The following is a 20,730-nucleotide window of genomic DNA, read 5'->3' as shown; positions in this document are numbered from 1 at the left end:
CACGTTCTTAGCCAAACATGGAATTACAACCGTTCGCCAACCTCCCTACTCTCCAGACCTGGCTCCTTGTGACTTCTGGTTGTTTCCAAAATTGAAGACGCCTCTGAAGGGATCACGTTTTGAGAGTAGAGAAGACATAATGCGGAACACGACGACGGAGCTGAACAACATTCCAAAAGAAGACTTCCAGCGGTGTTTCCAGCAGTGGAAGGATCGGTGGGCTAAGTGTGTGGAAGCACAAGGGGCCTACTTTGAAGGGGATTAGGGTCCCAAATCTGTCAGGTATTCGCAACTATTTTTCTGGCCAAAGGCCGGATACTTTTTAGACAGCCCTCGTAATTATTAAGTTCTTAGCTCAGGAAAGTTCCCTGTTTATTTAGAGATAATGTACAAACTATTTAGATGTTCTATGACAACGGAGACGTGCACAGGAATTTATTTCACGGGGTTCAAAGATTTTCGGGGCGGTCCGAATTGAATGTCAGGATAAATTATATTAAAATTTATAAAATCATCCCCAAAATTAGACTAAATTTACAGCCTACCCCCTGTGTGCGTCCCTGTATGACAACTAAAATTACTAAAAAATGATTAAAACTATGGATTTACGGTCAAAATAATTTTTTGGTAGCGGTTATTAAGTGTGGTAAGTAAGAATGCTATTGATACTTATATTTTTTAATAAAGACTGTATTTTTTGAAACGGCAGTATGAAAGTGCGTGAAATTTAAGTTTTTAAGTTTGTTTCTTACAAACAAAACAAACAGAAATGTAACCTAAGAAAAGTAACGTTAAAAGATGAAGAAAAGTGAGGGAAAAGTGTTTTGTTTGAATTAAATAATATTTTATATGTATGTTTTCATACGTTTAATTAACAGAATATCTTGGGATAAATTCAGAACGTTCTAATCTAAGCAGGAAACAACTATTCACCACATCCTCTGCAATTTCCGTTATTTCAAAGGACATCAGTAGTGAGTGAAGTAATACATATGGTATTGTGTAACCAAATTCATGTAGCCTCCACTTCGAAAGTAAAATATAAAGATGTTGTATTTGAATATGGATTCTTTTATGAACAATTCTAATGCAAAATCTTTGAATATAAATACTATTTACATATGTTTAAGCACTACTGTTTAATATATCTTATCCTAATCCAGACTATATTTTTAAAAAAAAACGCATGACGAAACCCACAATTATTCTGCAATTCTGACCCGTTAAACCGGAACTACCTGGATTACTTTTATTCGATTTTTTCAAAGATCCTTACGTATTTAGACGGGAAATCGATTGACGAAGTTCCCAATTTCTGGAGGCGCTCACATTAAGGGACAATTCTAAGGTCAAAGGTCAAAAATCCCAACGTAGCATTACACGTCAGTGAACTATTGCAGCGCATCCATATCTTTAGCACTGCATTTTGAACACCGATTGACTAATCTGAACACGAAATTTGATTTGAATCAGTTTCTTTTATCTATCGTCTCTAGGAATTACGCTACACAAAACCATCTCATCTCCAAATTTCGATTCGAAGCTATAAATTATGAGACCATCCAAAGAGATGAATTTTCAATTTCATCGTCTTTTCTTGGTTAACTTTATTACATACTCCAGTTGCTCAGGCATGAAAATAGGAATGTTTTAGAAGTATTCTGCGACAGATGGCATTATTGTATCTTTACAGATAAAAAGTGCTCGGTGTAATTGTGCGAGAAACATCCACTAACCTGTACTGAGTTGTCACTACAAACTAGTATTGCATCTAATCTGGGTTTAGGAAGGGCAAAGCAGGAAGGTGAAAGCGATAGTGCGGGAGTGTATACATAGGAAGGAGGCGCGTTACCGAAGGTGGGTATGTGCACAAAGGAACATTTCTTAGTTTCAACATATGCAAATACGACTGTTTGTTCTCATGGTTGAAAGTAGTGTCATTGCTCTTGTTTGAGTAAGAATACCAACTGGAGCTTTGTCAAGTTTACCCCCTTTTTTCTTTTTATATTTCTCTCTTTGGCTATAAAATTTGAGGTCCATACCAACAATACTGTCAGTAGAACTTCAATTTATTCCTTATATTTCATTTTCTAACAACTCAAAGTGAACCAACTCAATCTAGCCTAACTAAATTATAGCAATTATGTATGATTGATGTCTTCCGCATCTCTGCCACTGATTCGTTTCTTGATACAAGAGTGAGTAGGGCAGGTTTATCTGAGAGTCTATCCACAAACTCGAAATTTTAATTGAGAACTTTTTAACTATTTGGCCTTCGCTTTGACTTTGATGTGGTCACCTCCAGAAATCAGGACCTCTACCAATTGATTCCTCACTTTAAGCTACATAGGAATCTGTTTCATTTGTATCTCCTTTCTGCACAATGTTGTAATTAAACAGAAATTAAAATTTAACAGTTAATTATAATTTTGGTTTATCTTTCATTAACCATACTGACCATATCTTCCTACTAGTATTGCAATGGAAAGGTTTAGTGGTATATACTTTAGTATCAGTTTCATCGTAGTAGATGACGTGATTATCGTAAAGCACGAACTTTTAGATTTACAAGAAAATTAGATTTCTCGAAAACCACGCATAAGGATTTACAATCACCTATAATAATTTTTCTTCAGTTCAATAAGATATATTGACTGGTATGTGTTACATCTTTGGACTCCCCCCTTCTCCTTAAACTCTAATAATATTGTTGAAGAGTAGAACTGTTCATATCCTATACTTACAAATGAATAGAGGTCTCTAAATATACTTACATTATGCATCTTTCTTTGTCAAGTCATTTGGGGATGGTGGTTAAATGACAATACTACTTTTCCAAGAAAAATATTACATTAAAAAGCACTAAAGTAAAACCGACTTCTTCCATTATTATTTGGAGGGAGACGATATGATTTGATTAAATAAACTGAAATATTTTACGAGTCGGCGGGAATAGTTTAATTGAAGAAAACTCAAATATTTTATATCCTGAAGTTTTGAACTGTAAGGAGGAACCAATAAGAATTGAAACTTTTAGTATTGATTCCACTGTTGTGTTATCTCATAGAGCACTAGAGTTATTTTTTCCGAGTCCAAAAGTTAAAATATTATTAAGTAACTCATTATAGTTTAAATGTTGAAAAAGTCTGACGCACAGGCATCAAGTAAAAAAATAAAATTTAATTTTGCTTGAAGATATAACACGTCATTTTGTCTATATATGATAGACTTCAAAGCTGTAGGAATCAAGCGTTGGGTATAATATTGGATCCCTACAGCTTGGAAGTCTACTATGGTTTCGTAATGTTAAACAAAATTCATTTAAAACGTATATACTATCACGAAGATTAAATTTATTATATATTTTAAATACGTGTACAAGAACTGATAACGCCACACATTACCTTAATATTCCGCATACTTACCGCATCCCTTACCAATTTTAAAGTACTTCTTTAAGCAATTCACCGTGTATCTGAGAATTGTCTTCAACTTATGGGAAACCAATAACTTTCAGGTCTTTTCTTCTTCTTCTTTTTTTTTTCAAAGCAATATTCTCACTCTAGTATGTCTTATTGATCTCTCCAGAAGTCTTCTTTAGAACCTGGCCCTCACTTGCCTTTGTGTTCATCTCGATCGTCAAGAAAGAAGAATTGTCTCCACTTGGCCATCCTTCTTTACTGCTATATGTCACCGAGCACAAAATTAACGTCCCATTTCTATCTTATCATTTTTCCCTTTTTCAACCTGGATATTTGAATATAAACAAACACTCGGCAATTTAAATATCTTTTTATCTCATTTAAGTGAAAGTCCGTTTTTCTACATGGATTTCAAAAGAAAAATTCTATTGACATAGCCTTATTTAATTTTATAACAAGAATTTTGAATATATATCTATCTATCTATTAAAATGCTACAATAACAACAAAAGCTTTTTTTTTTTTTTTTTTTTTTTTTTTTTTTTTTTTTTTTTACTGCTTTCCGCAGACGATAACGTCGTCTCTTCGGGTTAGACTTAAGTTTAATTTCAGTGAGAAGTGGAACACATGGACGGGTTATGAGGTTTTCCAACAACAATAATAAAGGACCTCACTGTATTCATACATATAGGTGAATTATTATTGTTGTTGTAATCATGGCAGGAGACATAAGGATAAATACACAGAGCCTAAGTAACATCAAGATGAGACTGCAATAATCATAGGTTTTACATTAGGAATGAAAAATAAACAAGGGACGAATATTATAAAATCTGAGTAGTCGTAAGGTTATGATGATGAGATGAAGTGCATGGACGCCACAGCTGTTATGAAAGTAGAATATGAACAAAGATCTACGAAACAGTAAATGAGGAATACTATTTAGACAACATATACAATAAACATCAGGACAATAGAAACTAGGTAATAATAACGTGGTAATATAGTATTTTAATTAATGAGGATGAAATATGGGGTGAGGTGCAATCACAGGACAACACATAGGAGCATATTAGCGGACGAATGCAGTTATCTTCTTGCCTAGTGGGACTCTAGGCTATGATGAGAGACATGATGAACCCAAGTTAGTATGAGAAAATTACTGTGCATGAAATGGTGAAAAAATGAGAGGTAAATGAAAATGAGTGACGTAATCGTTAGAAGCAAGAGTGAGAGATTATCAGGAGGAAACGTGTAATGGTTATAATGTAAATAGAAGAGATAATGACGTTTGAAGATACCGTGTGGGTGTGGGATGTAGAGCTATGCAGTGCATTGTGTCGAAAAGTAGTGGATGTTGGGTTTGAAATCGGCGCCGTATGTAGGAGAGTCGAAGGGATTCAAGATGGTACTGCAAGATAGGGAAGGTAATGCGTTGATACAAGTCTTGTGTGGGGCTAGGTAATTTTATGCGAAATGCAATGCGGAGGGCATGACGTTCGAGAATAAGAAGTTTGTGGTAGAATTTGTCTGATGCTGGAATCCACGCTGTGAAACCATGGGTGAGACTAGAACGGAGAAAGACTTTATAGGTGGTTAGGACTGGGTGTGATTTGACACCCCATGTCGTTCCTGCGAGACGTTTAAGTAAGTTGAGACGATTATACGCTTTGGTTACAACTGTTTTAAGATGTCGCGTCCAGGTAAGGTGTGTGTCGAATGTGATGCCTAGGTAGGTGACTGCCTTAGTAGCCTGTAGTGATACCTGGTCCACATGAAGAGATAGACAACGGCGATTGTGGCGAACCTTAGTTGTTTTCTTTGGCGGGATAAAGATGATAGCCTGTGTTTGTGTAGCCTTGATGATGAGTTTCCAGTTCCGGCACCAAAAGCAGAAATCAGTGATGGCTGTTTGTAGGATATTATTAGTGATGTGAGGTGGAAAATTTTCCGCGGAAAATTTTCCATTTCAGAAAATTTTCCGCTATATTTTTCCGGAAAATTTTCCGTTCTAAAAAATATCAGTAATCAAGTAACAATTCCTCAGCAATCATGAAATTTATTGAATTCATGTATAGAAATGTTAAAAAGTGAAAGATCGTTTAAAGAATCTGAAAATTTTACGGCTCAGACAATTTTCAGTACAATGTAGGAACAAGTTAAACAATTTTTCACGAATCGAAATATTTTCTGCCTTATATGGAAAAATTGAAGAGAATGAGTCGGAAAGTTTTCATCATTTTGAAGCAAAAAGTAAAACTTTTTTTGTGAATCGGAAAGTTTTATTGCTATATAGAAACAAGTGAAAAGAATTTTTGATAGATCGGAAAATTTTCATCACGATGTAGAAACAAGAGGAAAACACTTTTCATAGGCCGGACAATTTTGGATATTATGTATAGTGATGTTAGGTGGAAAATTTTCCACTATATTTAACTGCACATAGAGCTACAAAATTGAATTTCAGCAGAGGAAAGTTAGTCAGCAACAAATTATAATTTTCCAATTAGCTTTCGGGAACTGGAAAATTTTCTATTTCAAATTGGGGAATAAAATTTTACAGTGTTTCTCTCTCTCTCTCGCTCTGTGAGCTACTTCGTTGCTAAGCGGATAGCATACTCGCCTTTGGCATGGAAAATCTGGCTTCGATTCCCAGCGGGAGCTCATGTAGTTCGGATTCCACGTTAATCAGTTGGTACCGTTTTATATAGTCTCGCTGCTGAAAAGGACGTTAAACTCAAAATTAACTCAATTCAACTACTCTCTCTCTCTCTTTGTGTGTGTGTGTGTGTGTCGGTATGTGTGTGTGTGTGTATGCAAAGTGCAGAGAACATACATCGAGTTCGTAGAATACAAATATCACATTTTATTATTTAAAATTTCAATTTATTAAAAGTCATGAATATTTTCCGATTCATAAAAACATACTCCACTTATTCATTCGATTCATGAAAAATTGTTCCACTTGTCCTACATAGTACTAAAAATTGTCGAAGCCATGAAAATTTTCAGATTCTTTAAACGATCTTTCACTTTTTAACATTTCTATATATGAATTCAATCAATTTAATGAATACTGACGAATTGTTACTTAATCACTTAAATTTTGTTAAGAACGGAAAATTTTCCGGAAAAATATAGAAGAAAATTTTCCACCTCACACCTTGACTAAACAACGATGTAGGAATAAGTGGAGTATGTTTTTATGAATCGGAAAATTTTCATCACTGTACAGGACAGACAAATTTCGATTCATGAAAAATTGTTCCACTAGTTCCTACGTAGTACTGAAAATTGTCTGAGCCATGAAAATTTTCAGATTCTTTAAACGATCTTTCACTTTTTAACATTTTTATATATGAATTCAATCAATTTAATGAATACTGACGATTTGTTACTTAATCACTGAAATTTGTTAAGAACGGAAAAATTTCCGGAAAAATATAGAAGAAAATTTTCCACCTCACATCTTGACTAAACAATGATGTAGGAATAAGTGGAGTATGTTTCTATGAATCGGAAAATTTTCCGGAAAATTTTTATCACTGGATATTATTTATGTGCTGGATGGATGTTCCTAGAGCAAGAAAGGCAGTATCGTCTGCATACTGGAAAGAATAGACTTGTTCTGGGAGACGTAGCATGTCAACAACAAGCAGAATGTTTCACAGCGGGGAAAGGGGAGAACTCTGTGGAACTCCGGATAGTAAGAATATGGGATGATATAGATGTTCGTTAATGGCAACATAAGTAAGACGACCTGAGAGATAAAGATAAGCCGGATGTATGTTGTAGGAAGCTGGAGCCTGATCAGTTTATGAATAAGTTCGAGATGCCACACTTTATCGAACGCTTTCTCGAGATCGAATAAGACGAGACATGATGGTTTCACTCTATTATAGTGTGTGATGATAAGGCTTGTGAGTCGTAAGAGTTGATCGATTACCTGCTTGAGAGAGAGGAATGGTATTTCTTGTGTTGAAGTAGGTATGAAAGCGTTTAACGAGAATGCGTTCAAGGATTTTACTGAATGTGCTTGTGAGTTGGATCGACCTGTAAGAAGAGATCTCATGAGGAGGCCTATGTGGTTTTGGAAACATAAGTGTTTTAGATGTTTTCCAAGACATAGGAAAGTAACCTTACGGAGTATAAAAGTGAAAAGATTGGCGATGAGGATGAGTAATGTAGATGGACACTCCCTGAGCTGGCAGTAGGTGATATTATCGAAGCCTGGCGCTGTGTTTCGTTTACATTTGTCGGTATCTGTGACCTCTTGAACAGTGATGGGTGCAGTAACATATTGATCGACACTGAGTCCATGCATGATATTGGGTTACAAGAATGCAGAAGTGTCAGCACTATTGCCAACACTATTGAGTAGGGATGGTATCGAGACGAGACGAGACGAGACGAGACTTTGTACAGTCTCGGTCTCGTCTCGGTTAATAAATAACGGTCTCGGTCTTGGTCTCGTCTCGACTAAAAAATCACCGTCTCGGTCTCGGTCTCGTCTCGGTCAATAGATGATTGTCTCGATCTCGGTCTCGGTCTCGAGTACCAAATCTCGGTCTCGTCTCGAAAGTCTCGAAAGTCTCGAAATAAATAGTGTGAAATTCAAATAGTGAAACTATTATTCTCGTACAGTCTGTCGTTTCCGCTTATTTTTTCCTTTCATTTTGACTTAGAATTATGGTATCGTGTACCTCTTCGTAGTTAATTTGCTAGTGCTAATGCTTTCCATGCGCGTATTCCAGGTTCAATTATCAGTGGATATATCACGCAAAAACCCTAATAGAACCCATATTTCACTTTCAGCAATAGACTTTGTCTCATATAGCCTCCGAACTGCGTATACAATTAAACTCTATTAAATTAACTCCAGTACTCTACAATAGTTTATTTCCTCCCTTTGAATCAGTATTGTTCAATACCTCCTAACGGATAACGCAACACATAGCAGCACGAATGTATTTAATCGTGCCGAAATTAAAACTTTACAATTTCTCATTTATTATTCAATACATTCTGCTTTGACTGTCATTTTAAAAACAAAATATAACGTTCATTATCTGAACAAATAGGGTAAATTATTACTACAATATACGTATTTTATTTGAAATTGATGAAATGCTATATTACCGTTTCACATCTCCTTGTTTGACACTTTATAACACGAACGTCCTGAACCTTGTGGTGGGAGCTACTACACTCATCTTTGCTATCTGAGGTCTCGAGTTGGATCACAAAACAAGTTAGATTCAAAGTCCGATGTTTCTCATAGTTCGCGTCTCATTTTAAGTGCATTCTGTTTCTTATACAAGTTCATAAGGTCGTAATGCATTACGTAAGCACATATCCAGTGCCGTAACATAGATTAATCTTATTCCTGAGCTCTCAACGGTGCATGCAATCTTTATTCGAGAAATCTAATCTTGCTTCATTACGTTGAAATTTTATATTGATTAAAAATTACTTGCGGAACATGGACATACATATTATATAAGTATATAGGTAATTCGAGTTATCTGTATCTATTTTTTCTCACTCGCCAAAACAAGTCATTTGTAACTTTCTAGTTTTCTTTTGTATTAATTTTCGTAGTTTTGCTGCAACATGATGTATTGAATAGTCAAAAATATTTTTTTCGCTCTATGATTTTCATTAAATTTTGGATCCATTTTTACCCTATTTTATCGAGTAAAAGTAAAATATTTAGTCTTAGTTGAGGAACTGGTTTTTCGCATCTGTAAAATTACGAAATTATGACCTAGTTTAGTTTACCTCCGAGGTCCAGATATAATAAAATCATCACCATCATCATAATCAACCATTATCAATCCATTGCTAGATGAAGGTCTTTCCAATTCTTCTCCACAACTATCTAACTTGGGTAATTCTTTTCCAGATTACTCCTCAGTGGCTCTTGATTTCGTCACATCTTGTATGGGGAGGTTTCCTAGGCTGGTTTTGTCTCGTGGTATCCGGTCTAGAATTGTTTTCGTCCGTCGATCATAATTTCTTCTTGCAATACGTCCAGCACACTTTCCAGCTCATATTAAATTATTTCATTAGCACCATCAGTATTCATTTCTATATATTTGGGCTAAAAATAGTTCGAATTGGCTACTTTCGGAGTACAGACACGCTACTTTTTAATCTTCAGATCTGCCAACACTGACTGAATGATTTAAATGTGAGGACCTTCATTTGGTTTAGCGGCTAGCACTCTTGATTTCGGTTCGCGTGGTCTGGAGTTCGATTTCAGGTAGGGGTAAAGTTGAACGACCGAAGTGGTTCGGATTCCACTATAATCATTAGCTCCAAGTCTCCTTTAGCCGCCCTAGCATAACTGTGGGACGTTAAACTAAAACAAAACAAACCAAAAGTGAACACTGTGTATTACTAACTGTAAATCCTTGAATAATTGCATATAGCTAGGGATGGTATCGAGACGAGACGAGACGAGACTTTGTACAGTCTCGGTCTCGCCTCGGTTGATAAGTAGCGGTCTCGGTCTCGATCTCGTCTCGACTTAAAAATCGCCGTCTCGGTCTCGGTCTCGTCTCGGTCAACAGATGCTTGTCTCGATCTCGGTCTCGGTCTCGAAGGCCAAGTCTCGGTCTCGTCTCGAAAGTCTCGAAATAAATAGTGTGAAATTAAAATTGTGAAAGTATTATTGTCGTAAAATCTATCGTTTCTGCTTCTTATTTTTTGCCTTCATTCTTGACTTAGAATTGTGGTATGATGTACCTCTTCGTAGCTAATTTGCTAGCGCTAATGCTTTCCATGTGTGTGTTCCAGATAACATTCCTGGGATAAAGCAATAATAGTAACCCATATTTCACTTTCAGCAATAGACTTTGTCTCAAATAGCCTCAGTACTGCCTATACAATTAAACTCTATTAAATTAACTCCAGTACTATACAGTAGTTTATTTCCTTCTTTTGAATCAAAATTGTTCAATATCTCCTAACGGATAACGCAACACATAGGAGCACGAATGTATTTAATCGCACCGAAATTGAAATTTACAATTTCTCAGTTATTATCCAATACATTCTGCTTTGACTATAATTTTAAAAACAGAATATAACGTTCATTATCTTAACAAATAGAGTAAATTATTACTACATTATGTTTTGTTTCGAATTGACCAAATGCTTTATTATCGTTTCACATATCAGTGTTTAATTGACACTTTAAAACAGGAACTTCTTTAACCTTGTGGTGGGAGCTACGGCACTCATCTTTGCTATCTGTGGTCTCGGGTTGGACCACCAAACAAGTTAGATTCAACGTCGGATGTTTCGTATAGTTCGCGTCTCACTTTAAGTACATTATGTTTCTTATACAAGTTCATAAGGTCCTAATGTATTACATAAGCATATATCCAGTGCCGTAACATAGATTAAGCTTATTCCTAAGCTCACAGCGGTGCATGTGGTCTTTTTTCGAGGAAACTAATCGTGCGTTCATTATGTTGAAATTTTATATTGATTGAAAATTACTTGCGAAACATGGACATACATATAGGTAATTCGAGCTATATGTATCTATTTTCTCTGTCCCGGCAAAACAAGTGATTCTTAACTTTCTAGTTTTCTTTTCTATTAATTTTCGTAGTTTTGCTGCAATATGAAGAATCAAAAATATTTTTTTCGCTGTACGAATTTCGTTAAATTTTGGATCCGTTTTTACCCTAACTTACTAAGTAAAAGTTATATATATATATATATATATATATATATATATATATATATATATATATATATATATATATATATATATATATATATATATATATATATATATATATATGTGTGTGTGTGTGAACTTTAGAGATAGACTACGCTAAGTCACTTTTTGGTCGAAATTAAGTTAACAATACATTTTTAATAGCCTATGTTCTTTCTAGTGGTGTAATAATGTAAGTCTAAAAGCATCCTATTACTTTGTAACTACTTAGTATGGTTTGAAAAATAGTACTACCGGTATAGGTCTTACTTAAGGAACTGGTTTTTCGCTTCTCCTGTAAAATTACGAAATTAAGACTTGGTTTAGTTTATCTCTGAGGTCCAGATATAATAAAATCATGGCTATTATCATAATTAACCATTATCAACCCACTGCTGGATGAAGATCCTTCCAAGTCTTCACTACAACTATTTATCTTGAGTAATTCTTTTTCAGGTTATTCCCCAGTTTCTTGATTTCGTCAAACCTTCTTGTACAAGGACGTTTTCTAGGCTGTTTCTATCTCGTGGTATCATGTCTAGAATTGTTTTTGTTCATCGATCATAATTTCTTGCAATATGTCCAGCACATTTTCCAATCCATGTTAAAAATCATTTCATTAGTACCAGTCATTAGTTGCCAAATACTTCTACTGTGCATATTTGGCCTACAAATAGTTCAAATCCGCTACTTTTGGAGCACAGACACGCTAGTTTTTGATCTTCGAATCTGATAACACTGACTCAATGATTTAAATCAACAAAATGTGAGGACCTCCATTTGGTCTAGTGGCTAGCACGCTTGACTTCGGTTCGCGTGGTCCAGAATTCGATTTCCGGTGGGAGTATAGTTGAACGACCGAAGTGGTTGGGATTCCATTATAATCATTAGCTCCACGTCTCCTTTAGACACCCGAGCATAATTGTGGGACGTTCAACTAAAACAAATCAAACCAAGAATCAACACAATGTGTACTACTAACTGTAAGTCCTTAAATAATTGCATATAGCTATATGGTATGAATCGAGTTTGAGGTGGTCGGTGATCAAACTAAAACAAGTGAAATGCAACTAGGGTGTAATTAGAACTTTTAATTAACCATGGTTTTTTGTACATCAGGATTAAGGCTTAGGTGAACAACTAGGGTTACTGAACAGTTATCAGTTACATTTAATTTCAGTTACAATTTGCATTTACATGTATTGCTGGAATCAAAACTTTGACACTAACATTAACATTATAAAGACTACGAAAAACATCTTCTTTTGAAAACATTCTTGCACCATAAAACAAATTACGAGTAATTTTAAAATATTTTGCAGTTTAGCTACGCTATTTGCACTATATTTAGAATAATATTTAGCAATTTATTTAAGTTGGCAACACTACTTAAAATAATGGAACTGCGACTTGTAATTAAAACCACCAAAAACTATTGTTATAATGTTATAGAAGCAAACTAAAGCAACAATCGTTATAAAAATTTAACACAAATACGTTATTTTAAGCAGTATTACAATCACTATCCATGTGTTTGCTATCTCTGAAACGGTTTGAAATAACAATTGTTGTAAACGACATTATGATCACTTAAGTCTTTTGGAATCATATACATGATGAGGCGTGATATGTCAGCGCATTTTCGAAGTAAAGTCTAGAAAAAGTTAAATTTTTCATTTCTTGTAACTTTGATCCTTCATTCATTCGAAATACATTATACCATGATCATAGTATTTGACGCTAAGATACCAATGATGCGCATTGCACCGTCTATGCCATTTTAGTTATTAGAGATCTCCAAAATGTTGATGTTGGTGATACTGTATTGTCCTTTTTTACACTGAATAATGTATGTGGCATTGTGGTTTTATTTAATATCTAAATTAGAAATAAGTAATACCTTACATAGTGCAATTTGAGAAAATACAACTTTATTTTGCGTTGGCAACACTGCTTGTTTATCTAGTGGAATTGCAACAATTTTCCCTTCTATATTTCACACGACATGGTAAAAATTTTCAGCATTTATATATATATATAGGCGCAGATCCAAGAGAAGAGTTATAGGGGCTATATCCTCCCTTACCGCTCAGGTATACACTGAATAAAATGACCTTCAATCCTGCTTTACACTGGATAAAGAGGCAAAATATGGTTTAGGCCCTTCCTTGATCGTATATATATATATATATATATATATATATATATATATATATATATATATATATATATATATATATATATATATATATATATATATATATATATATATATAGAGAGAGAGAGAGAGAGAGAGAGAGAAGATTGTGTACAACAACAGTGGATTTTGTTTCGGGAGAGGCTTGAGAAACGGGTAAGAAACATTTGTGTTGTATGTGCAATGCGAAAAAATGATCAGAAATTTATTTCTGGAGGGGCTTGAGCCCAACACCTACCCCTAAATACGCCACCGTACATCAGTCATCCATTCCCATATTATCTCACAAAGCAACGAAATAAATTTTGAGGAAACGCAAAATAGCTGTCAATATTCGAGACGAGACCGAGACTTTCGAGACTAACCAAGGTCTCGTCTCGGTCTCGTCTCGATTTATAGAGGTCTGTCTCGGTCTCGGTCTCGTCTCGGTACGTAAAAGCTCGTCTCGGTCTCGGTCTCGTCTCGGTATATAAAAGTCCGTCTCGGTCTCGGTACCATCCCTACTATTGAGTGCAACATAGCGTGTAATTCCAGAAGGTGGTGGCGTGAAAATGTTCTGCAGATGATCTACAAAGGCTTTTCTTTCTCCGTATCTGTGTGAGCTACGGAGTTTCCGATCAGAATGGGATAGGGAGTTTTTGTGAACTTGCCGCATAAAGCGTTAAACTTTTTCCAAAATTTGATAGGATGACTGGTGGTAGACAGATTATTACAGGTTTTTACCAACACCGAAGTTTATAGGCCCGGATGTAGTTGTGCACAGTTCTCTGTAACTGTTGATGATGATGTAAGACTTCAGGATTTCTGGTGCGAATGTAATCTCGATAAAGTTGGCGAGAACGTGTAATCATATTCAGGTAATGTGGTGGCAGTCGAGGTTGATATGGAATATTTTTGCTGGTAGGAATGTAAAGAGTGCTAGCTTCCTGTATAGTAGAACTGAGTGTATCGATAGTGCTGTACAGGTCGTCTTCTGAAGTGGGCGATGAAAGTGTTAAGTGCGTTTAGTGAGATAAGAGCGATAGCAGGCCCAGTTAGCTTTATCAAACCGAAAACAGTTGCGTGAAGGCAATTGAGGACAAGTGGATGCAGAAGAATGAAGATTTATTGTGAGTTTAACAGGAGCATGGTCACTTCCCAGGATATCAAGTACTGAAATACTGCTACGAGTTATTAGATTGCTAGACGTAATAACGATGTCCGGTGTTGTGTCAGAGATTGGCCGAGTGGGTCTAGGTAACTGATGAATGATTCCAGTGGTGTGTGTGGTGATAAAGGCTGTGAAATTGTTACGATCGTGATCTGAACGATTGTGCATATTAAAATCTGCCATGATGATATAGTGACGATAGGTGTTTGAAATGTGCTGTACAAATTGTATTGGGAGGGGATGGCCAGGCCGGATGTAGATTGTTGCTATGGTAACGATAATAGATTTGAAATATACAATGGTAATGATATATTAGGGTAATGGAATATTAGCACAATAGTGCTGACAATATGGCAAGTAAGGGGAGAAACCAAGCGCTACGCCCCCATTAGCTTGCTGTGCGGGCTGTAGATTGTCTGCACGTAAAATGGTATATCCCGGTACGCGACATGGATTTGCTTTTCTTAAGAATGTTTCGTTTAAGAGAAAAACTGTTATATGTTCCTCGATTAGCAGGGTTTGAAACAAAAGTTTGTTTTTAGTAAAATATCGGATGTTCAAATAAAGAAAGTTTAGAGCCATGATGAAATTAAATTCAACCGGTTTGAGTTGTTGGAGATGCATGAAAATCCACTGAATTTCCAGAATATGTTGCTTTGGCTGCAAGGGTGATTTGCTGCAAGATGTGTGGCCGGATGAAAGGGTGGATATTTTGCAGTGCAAGAGTAAGAAAGGTAAGCAATTGAACAAAAGCACGTGAGCTCCAACCTATATCCTTTGATTTACGGTTATTTGTGATTTCACGTTTCACAGAAACTATATGTACTTTAAATAAATTATTTAAGTAGACCTTTTTCATATAAAGTTTATTTTTTTAAAATTATTGTTCAAAGCCTTTCTATTTTAATAGGCCTTTTCCAAAATCAATGTAAATGAATTGTGCTGTCATCTTTGGAGTTCTTTTAAACTATATGTTTGTGGGCGTTTATATGTTTGTGGCCAATCCTTTCGACAATGAGATCTCGGAAACTACAGGCTCTAGGAAGATGACGTTTAGTGATGAGCGCAACAGTCTTGGTCTTGCAGTTTTTGCAAGAATCTTGCATGCAAGACCAAGACCAAAACCAGGTATCCCGTTGCAAGACCAAGACCAAGACCAAGACCATACCTGCAAGACCAAGACCATGACCAAGATTAAGACTCTTGCGCAAGAGTCTTGCACAAATACCGGTACTACTTGAATTTTCTTTATAGAATGTAAAAAGGGGAAAATCATTACATTTTTCACTTGAATTGCTTGGCTTCAGTGAAAATATAGCTGTAGTGAATGTGTTCCCAGTAGTTTATGCAATCCATGTGAGTCGCTCTGTCACTATAGCATATAGCTACAATATGTCGTTTTTTGAATCGGTTGTTCGCGTTTTCTGTAGTTATTACTCGTTTTCAAGCCACACAGGTGTCATTCTAATCAAAGCATGTTGCACACAAAGAAATGTGTCATTGGTGCTGGATTACGATGCATTCCTGCGTTTTAAAACAATGAGGATTACTTATAGGGGAAATCGGATACTATTCTACGTGTGTGTTATCTGGAATACACTTAAACATTTGACCTTCGAGCTGGTAAAGTTTGTCGGCTCGTCCTGGGATAAATATAGCAAAAGGGATTTGGATTGCTTTGCCTCAGGCAGTCTGCTGACGAAACTCCACAAACGTCCAGTAAGAAGGAATTTGGAAAATAAAAACCGAAAGTGGAGAGCGCAAAAAGTAAATTTCATGTGTACTTCGAAGTTGTTGCGGGAACTGGAGAGTATCCCTAGGGGAAGGGCCGGATTAAGGGCAGGTCTTAGGGGGGCTAAAGCCCCGGGCCTCCAGGTGGATAGGGGCCTCGACTCTGATCAAAATATCAACTGGCTATCTAAAAAGAATCATGAAGATTTAATCATCATAAAATAAAATATGATCAAAAGTATGAAACATATTCCCTTAACTTTCTTACTGTACTTTCACAGAAATGTATTAGGTGAAGTCACTAGAGGCCATATAATTTTTCCAAATGGGTTACTCTAGCCCTGCCTATGGGTTATTCAATTTGCGCAACAACAAAAATCGAAGAATAAAGTGGCAATAAAAATGAAAAATAGAAACACTTAGCAAAGATATTGTCTAATTCAATACTCAGGGCTGATGTTCTTTGTTCATTCAGTGGTTGGTTAGAGTTGAACATCCCTTTTCATCATCGAAGTCATGTGAGACATGAATCTACCGTCTAAGGCAAAACCCAAACCACTGTAATCTATTCAAATTTCAAAGCCTTCCCACCGGGAATCGAATCCGACATCGTGTCCATTAAATACGCGCGCACTAACTACAAGACTAGCTGGAAAGGCAATATTTTTGTGCATAAGGATAAGATAAAGGGTATCCCCATTTTGGCACGTCGAATCCCCCGCGGGCGATATTGAGGCAAGGCTTAACATTTCCTTGACTTCGATGTGTAAAGGAGGCAATGTAGTCAGTACCAACCTCCGGCCACCTTCAGCCCCCAGGCTTCCTAAAGTACCCATTTTACAAGGTCTGATTGAATCCTTGAGCCGCTCTGGAACGAAGGTAGAAAGGAAAATAGATTACTCCCACAGCAGGTATCGAACCCAATAAGTGGTCGCCTTACTGACCACACCACCTTAGCTCTGCTTATTATTTGTGTATAAACGTCTCTTCCGCGTACAAGCTGTCGTGAACGTGCACAAAACGTGACAACACCGCGGCTCTCTCATTTACTAACAGCGTTTGAAGGGAACTTGATGGGCCGCCTTCAAGTAAATATTGTCCCCTAGCATAGTTAATGAAAATATTTTTCTTAAAAAAAAAAAAAAAAAAAAAGCAGTCGTAGACTCAGTACTTGCTAAATTAGTAAAATAAACTTCAATAAATAATCTGAATCTACATATAAACAAATCATAAATACCACATTTTCATGTCTGTCATAATACACTGATGACTACTTTTGCTTCAATGATGGTAAATCTATTAATTTTAGCATATTTTCCAAGAAAATCAATTTCAGCGCATTAAAATTTAAGTCACAGGACCAGGGGATTACATTTTGAAACTGAATAAAAAGTTAAATAGAGCCCTGGATTTTGCTTACAGACAGGCATAATTTTTCGACAAATCTTGCTTGATTTTCCTGTGCAAAAATTTCTGTGCTCTTGTTAGTTTAGGAACAATGCTTTGAAGTATATCAACTCTAATACAAGTACTTTCCATTTATAACATGAAATTGAAATACAGATAATCTAAACGTATGTTAAATTAACATTTTTTAAAAGCAGTAACATGCTTGAACATTTATAAAACTATAATATTTACAAACACAATGGACATAAAAGCATATAATATCTTAGAAGATAAAATTAAGCATTTTGTAACTAGAATAACATTTATTCTTTGTATCAAGAACTTAAGTCTAATGTTTATTCCTTGTGCATCAGTTTATACAAGATGTTCAGCTTAGTTTATTCCAAACTTGGGGAAATAAGAATTGATGTTAAATACAAATGGATTATGTCACAACGACGTCTCGTTTGGCCTCGGTCCTGCAAAGGATGCTACACTTCAATCCAACCTAGCACTTAAGAAGATAATTTTTTAACTGATATTTGATACTACAGACACAAAACAAGAAATAAGAACCTTCCGCGCAAAAAAATCATCTGGGAATTCAATATTCAACCAGAATTGAAACTGAAAGTGACGTCATATTTTGAAATCTCGGGTTTGAATTTGTTACTTTCATTTTACGTTACATTACGTTTATCTAGGTACATTTCTGCAGTGATATCCAATAGCCTGAAGAGCTCCTTCGTGGCTAAACGGTTAGCAGTTAGCCTTTGGCGTGGGAGACCCGGGTTCGATTCCCGGCGGGAGCTCATGTGGTTCGGATTCCACGTTAATCAAAAGGTCCATGTATCATATATCCTCGCTGCTTAAAGGGACTTAAAACTCAAACGCACAAATCCAACAGCCTGAAGTTGTTGGTTGGACCGCTTCGGTGACGAAGTCAGGACTATTAATCAAAATGCAAATATTCTTTCCAAGCTATCACCACTTGGAAAAACTTATCACTTATTGGCGATTTTTAGATTCCAGATTTTCTGTTTGTCAATCATGAGCTCCTCTCAGAATTTTCTTATTTTCTTTTACGAAACATCCAATTTCTGGAACCCTTTTCTTTTTCTTCTTTTTACTCAAAGAAGGAAATCAGCTTGTGTTAATCCATACGTAACACTAGATAAAACAGGAATAAATTATCCTTGTTATCTTCGGGGAGCAACAGCTCCAATCAATCCGCTTACTAATCTCTAACAACATATTAATTATTCATATTTGACCTCACCTCACATACATGTGAGTATGGGTTTATAGTTAAAAGCCATTCGTCTGTGTGTGTGCACGATATTATATTTTTTGATTGGTTTCAGCCGGTGATGGCATATGTTGTTTTCTATTTTCTCCTCCCCCATCTCTCTCTGTGTCTGTGGTGTTACGGAAACAGCGATAATTTTTTATCTCTGTTGGCTGCTAGTGAGTGTGGCAACGTCGCCGCGCCGTATATGTATAATGTCAGACCGGGCTCTCTACTACACCAGTGTTAGCTTGGTGATGACGAGGTGACAGTGGCTCTTAATATCCATTCTTTGTTTTTTATATTATTAAACATTCCATCCATTCAAAAATGTATCTAGAAGAAGGTAAACGTGCTCACGTGCGGACTGTGCTAGGGTGCCGTCGAAGCACTCTTCTATTGTTGTTGTACCTGATTTTCTATACTGTGTACCTGCTTACCGGCGGAATCGTGTTTGCCGCTCTCGAAGCGCCGAGTGAACAAATTGTTAGGACTAATCTTCTCTACAGTCGGCATCGATTTTTGGAGAAACATCCTTGTGTCTCAGGTAGGAAGAGATTTTACGGAGTGCAAGGAAATGGGTGTGTGTGAGATTTAGTATGATTTTATGCAAGTCGATAAGAAATGTCGGTTTAAATGTCGCTTTCTGTGAGTAGACGCCTTAACCACTTGCTCAGATATTTTCAACCGTTTTACACTTAAGTCAACATTTTCTATAATGATGTTGAAGAATCAATCGCGTAAATAAGTAAGTCTCTGTTAAGATACGACAACTTCAACTCAGATGGTCTTATCGCACGTCACACAATATTGACATACACACTTAAGTTTCCCCTTTTTCTGGTAAGTTTACTCATCTTTAATTATCTTCTATTTACATAAGATCTAGTGAAGCTTTCTAGAGAATTTTGAAACAGATTAATTTTAAATATGTAATATTTAAATATTAAAATAAATATATCATAGAAACCAATAATTCTTGTTGCAGTGTAGGATATAATTTGAAATTTAAATAAGTTTTTAGGAAAGTTTAATTAAAGTTACTATTGAAATAAAAAGAAAAATATTCAAAACATTGAAACAAAGTCTGTATTGACATTATCGCAAAATTCTGTTTGAAATAATAATAAATATGATGTAAAAATAGTTTTGCTTAACCTTTATTAAAGATTTCTTTACAAGTTAAGAAAAAAATCTTGGACAAATGTTTCACATAAAAGAAAGTGAGAATTTAATTTCTGGATAGAAGGAACTTTATTCAGATATTAATACGAAATGATAATTGAATATATATCCAATGGTTCGTAGCTATGGTCTGATATAAATCACGTCTATTGCATTTGTTATTTGGCAATATTATTTTCTGTGTCAGTATCATGGATAAACATAAATTCAGCAAGTATACCACTTGCTGTGGAACCAAAAGCATAGAACTGTATTCTATACGTGACTGTTCATCATGAAATTTCTTTCGTGTTCTTACCAAAATGAATTAACTTAATTAAAAATCAAGTAATACATCATGCTAACTGTACATTCGGACAATAGGAATTCACTATCATATTCTTTTAATTAATGTAGTTCTAATTAAATCTCAATAGTTCTACTTTCGGAGTTCTATAATTAATTATACTATTGACTCAGCATTGCAAGGCAGCTCAAGAAAACTATGCTCACATCACCAAAGCGACAGATTGACTAAACTGACCAGAAACTTTGATAAGATGTCATGCCATGAAAATAAAGTTAACATTTAGTTTTTCTTAAGTGCATGATCCCATATTCGATCCCCGATGAAGGTAAGGGTACTGAGCTTCT

The 20,730-nt window shown here is 35.7% G+C and overlaps 1 protein-coding gene across 2 annotated transcripts in view; it reads left to right on the top strand.

Moving 5' to 3' along the window:
* LOC145686047 (potassium channel subfamily K member 1-like) overlaps positions 1-20,730 on the top strand; it is a 429,879-nt gene that overhangs the window by 367,390 nt on the left and 41,759 nt on the right. Inside the window, exon 1 of one of the 2 annotated variants that reach the window (XM_081758925.1) lies at positions 19,139-19,459. The exons of the other annotated variant lie outside the window; for it this stretch is intronic. Within the exon in view, the coding sequence (XP_081615051.1) occupies positions 19,243-19,459 (217 nt within the window). The 5' untranslated portion in view covers positions 19,139-19,242. Of the gene's footprint in view, positions 1-19,138; positions 19,460-20,730 lie in introns of those variants that run through there. 2 annotated transcript variants of the gene reach the window in all.

The sequence above is a fragment of the Thermobia domestica genome, chromosome 5, assembly GCF_964235325.1.
Source record: "Thermobia domestica chromosome 5, izTheDome1.hap1.1, whole genome shotgun sequence".
NCBI lineage: Eukaryota > Metazoa > Arthropoda > Insecta > Zygentoma > Lepismatidae > Thermobia > Thermobia domestica.
Note: the sequence above shows the minus strand (reverse complement) of the source record. Positions and strands in the feature narration are given on the sequence as shown.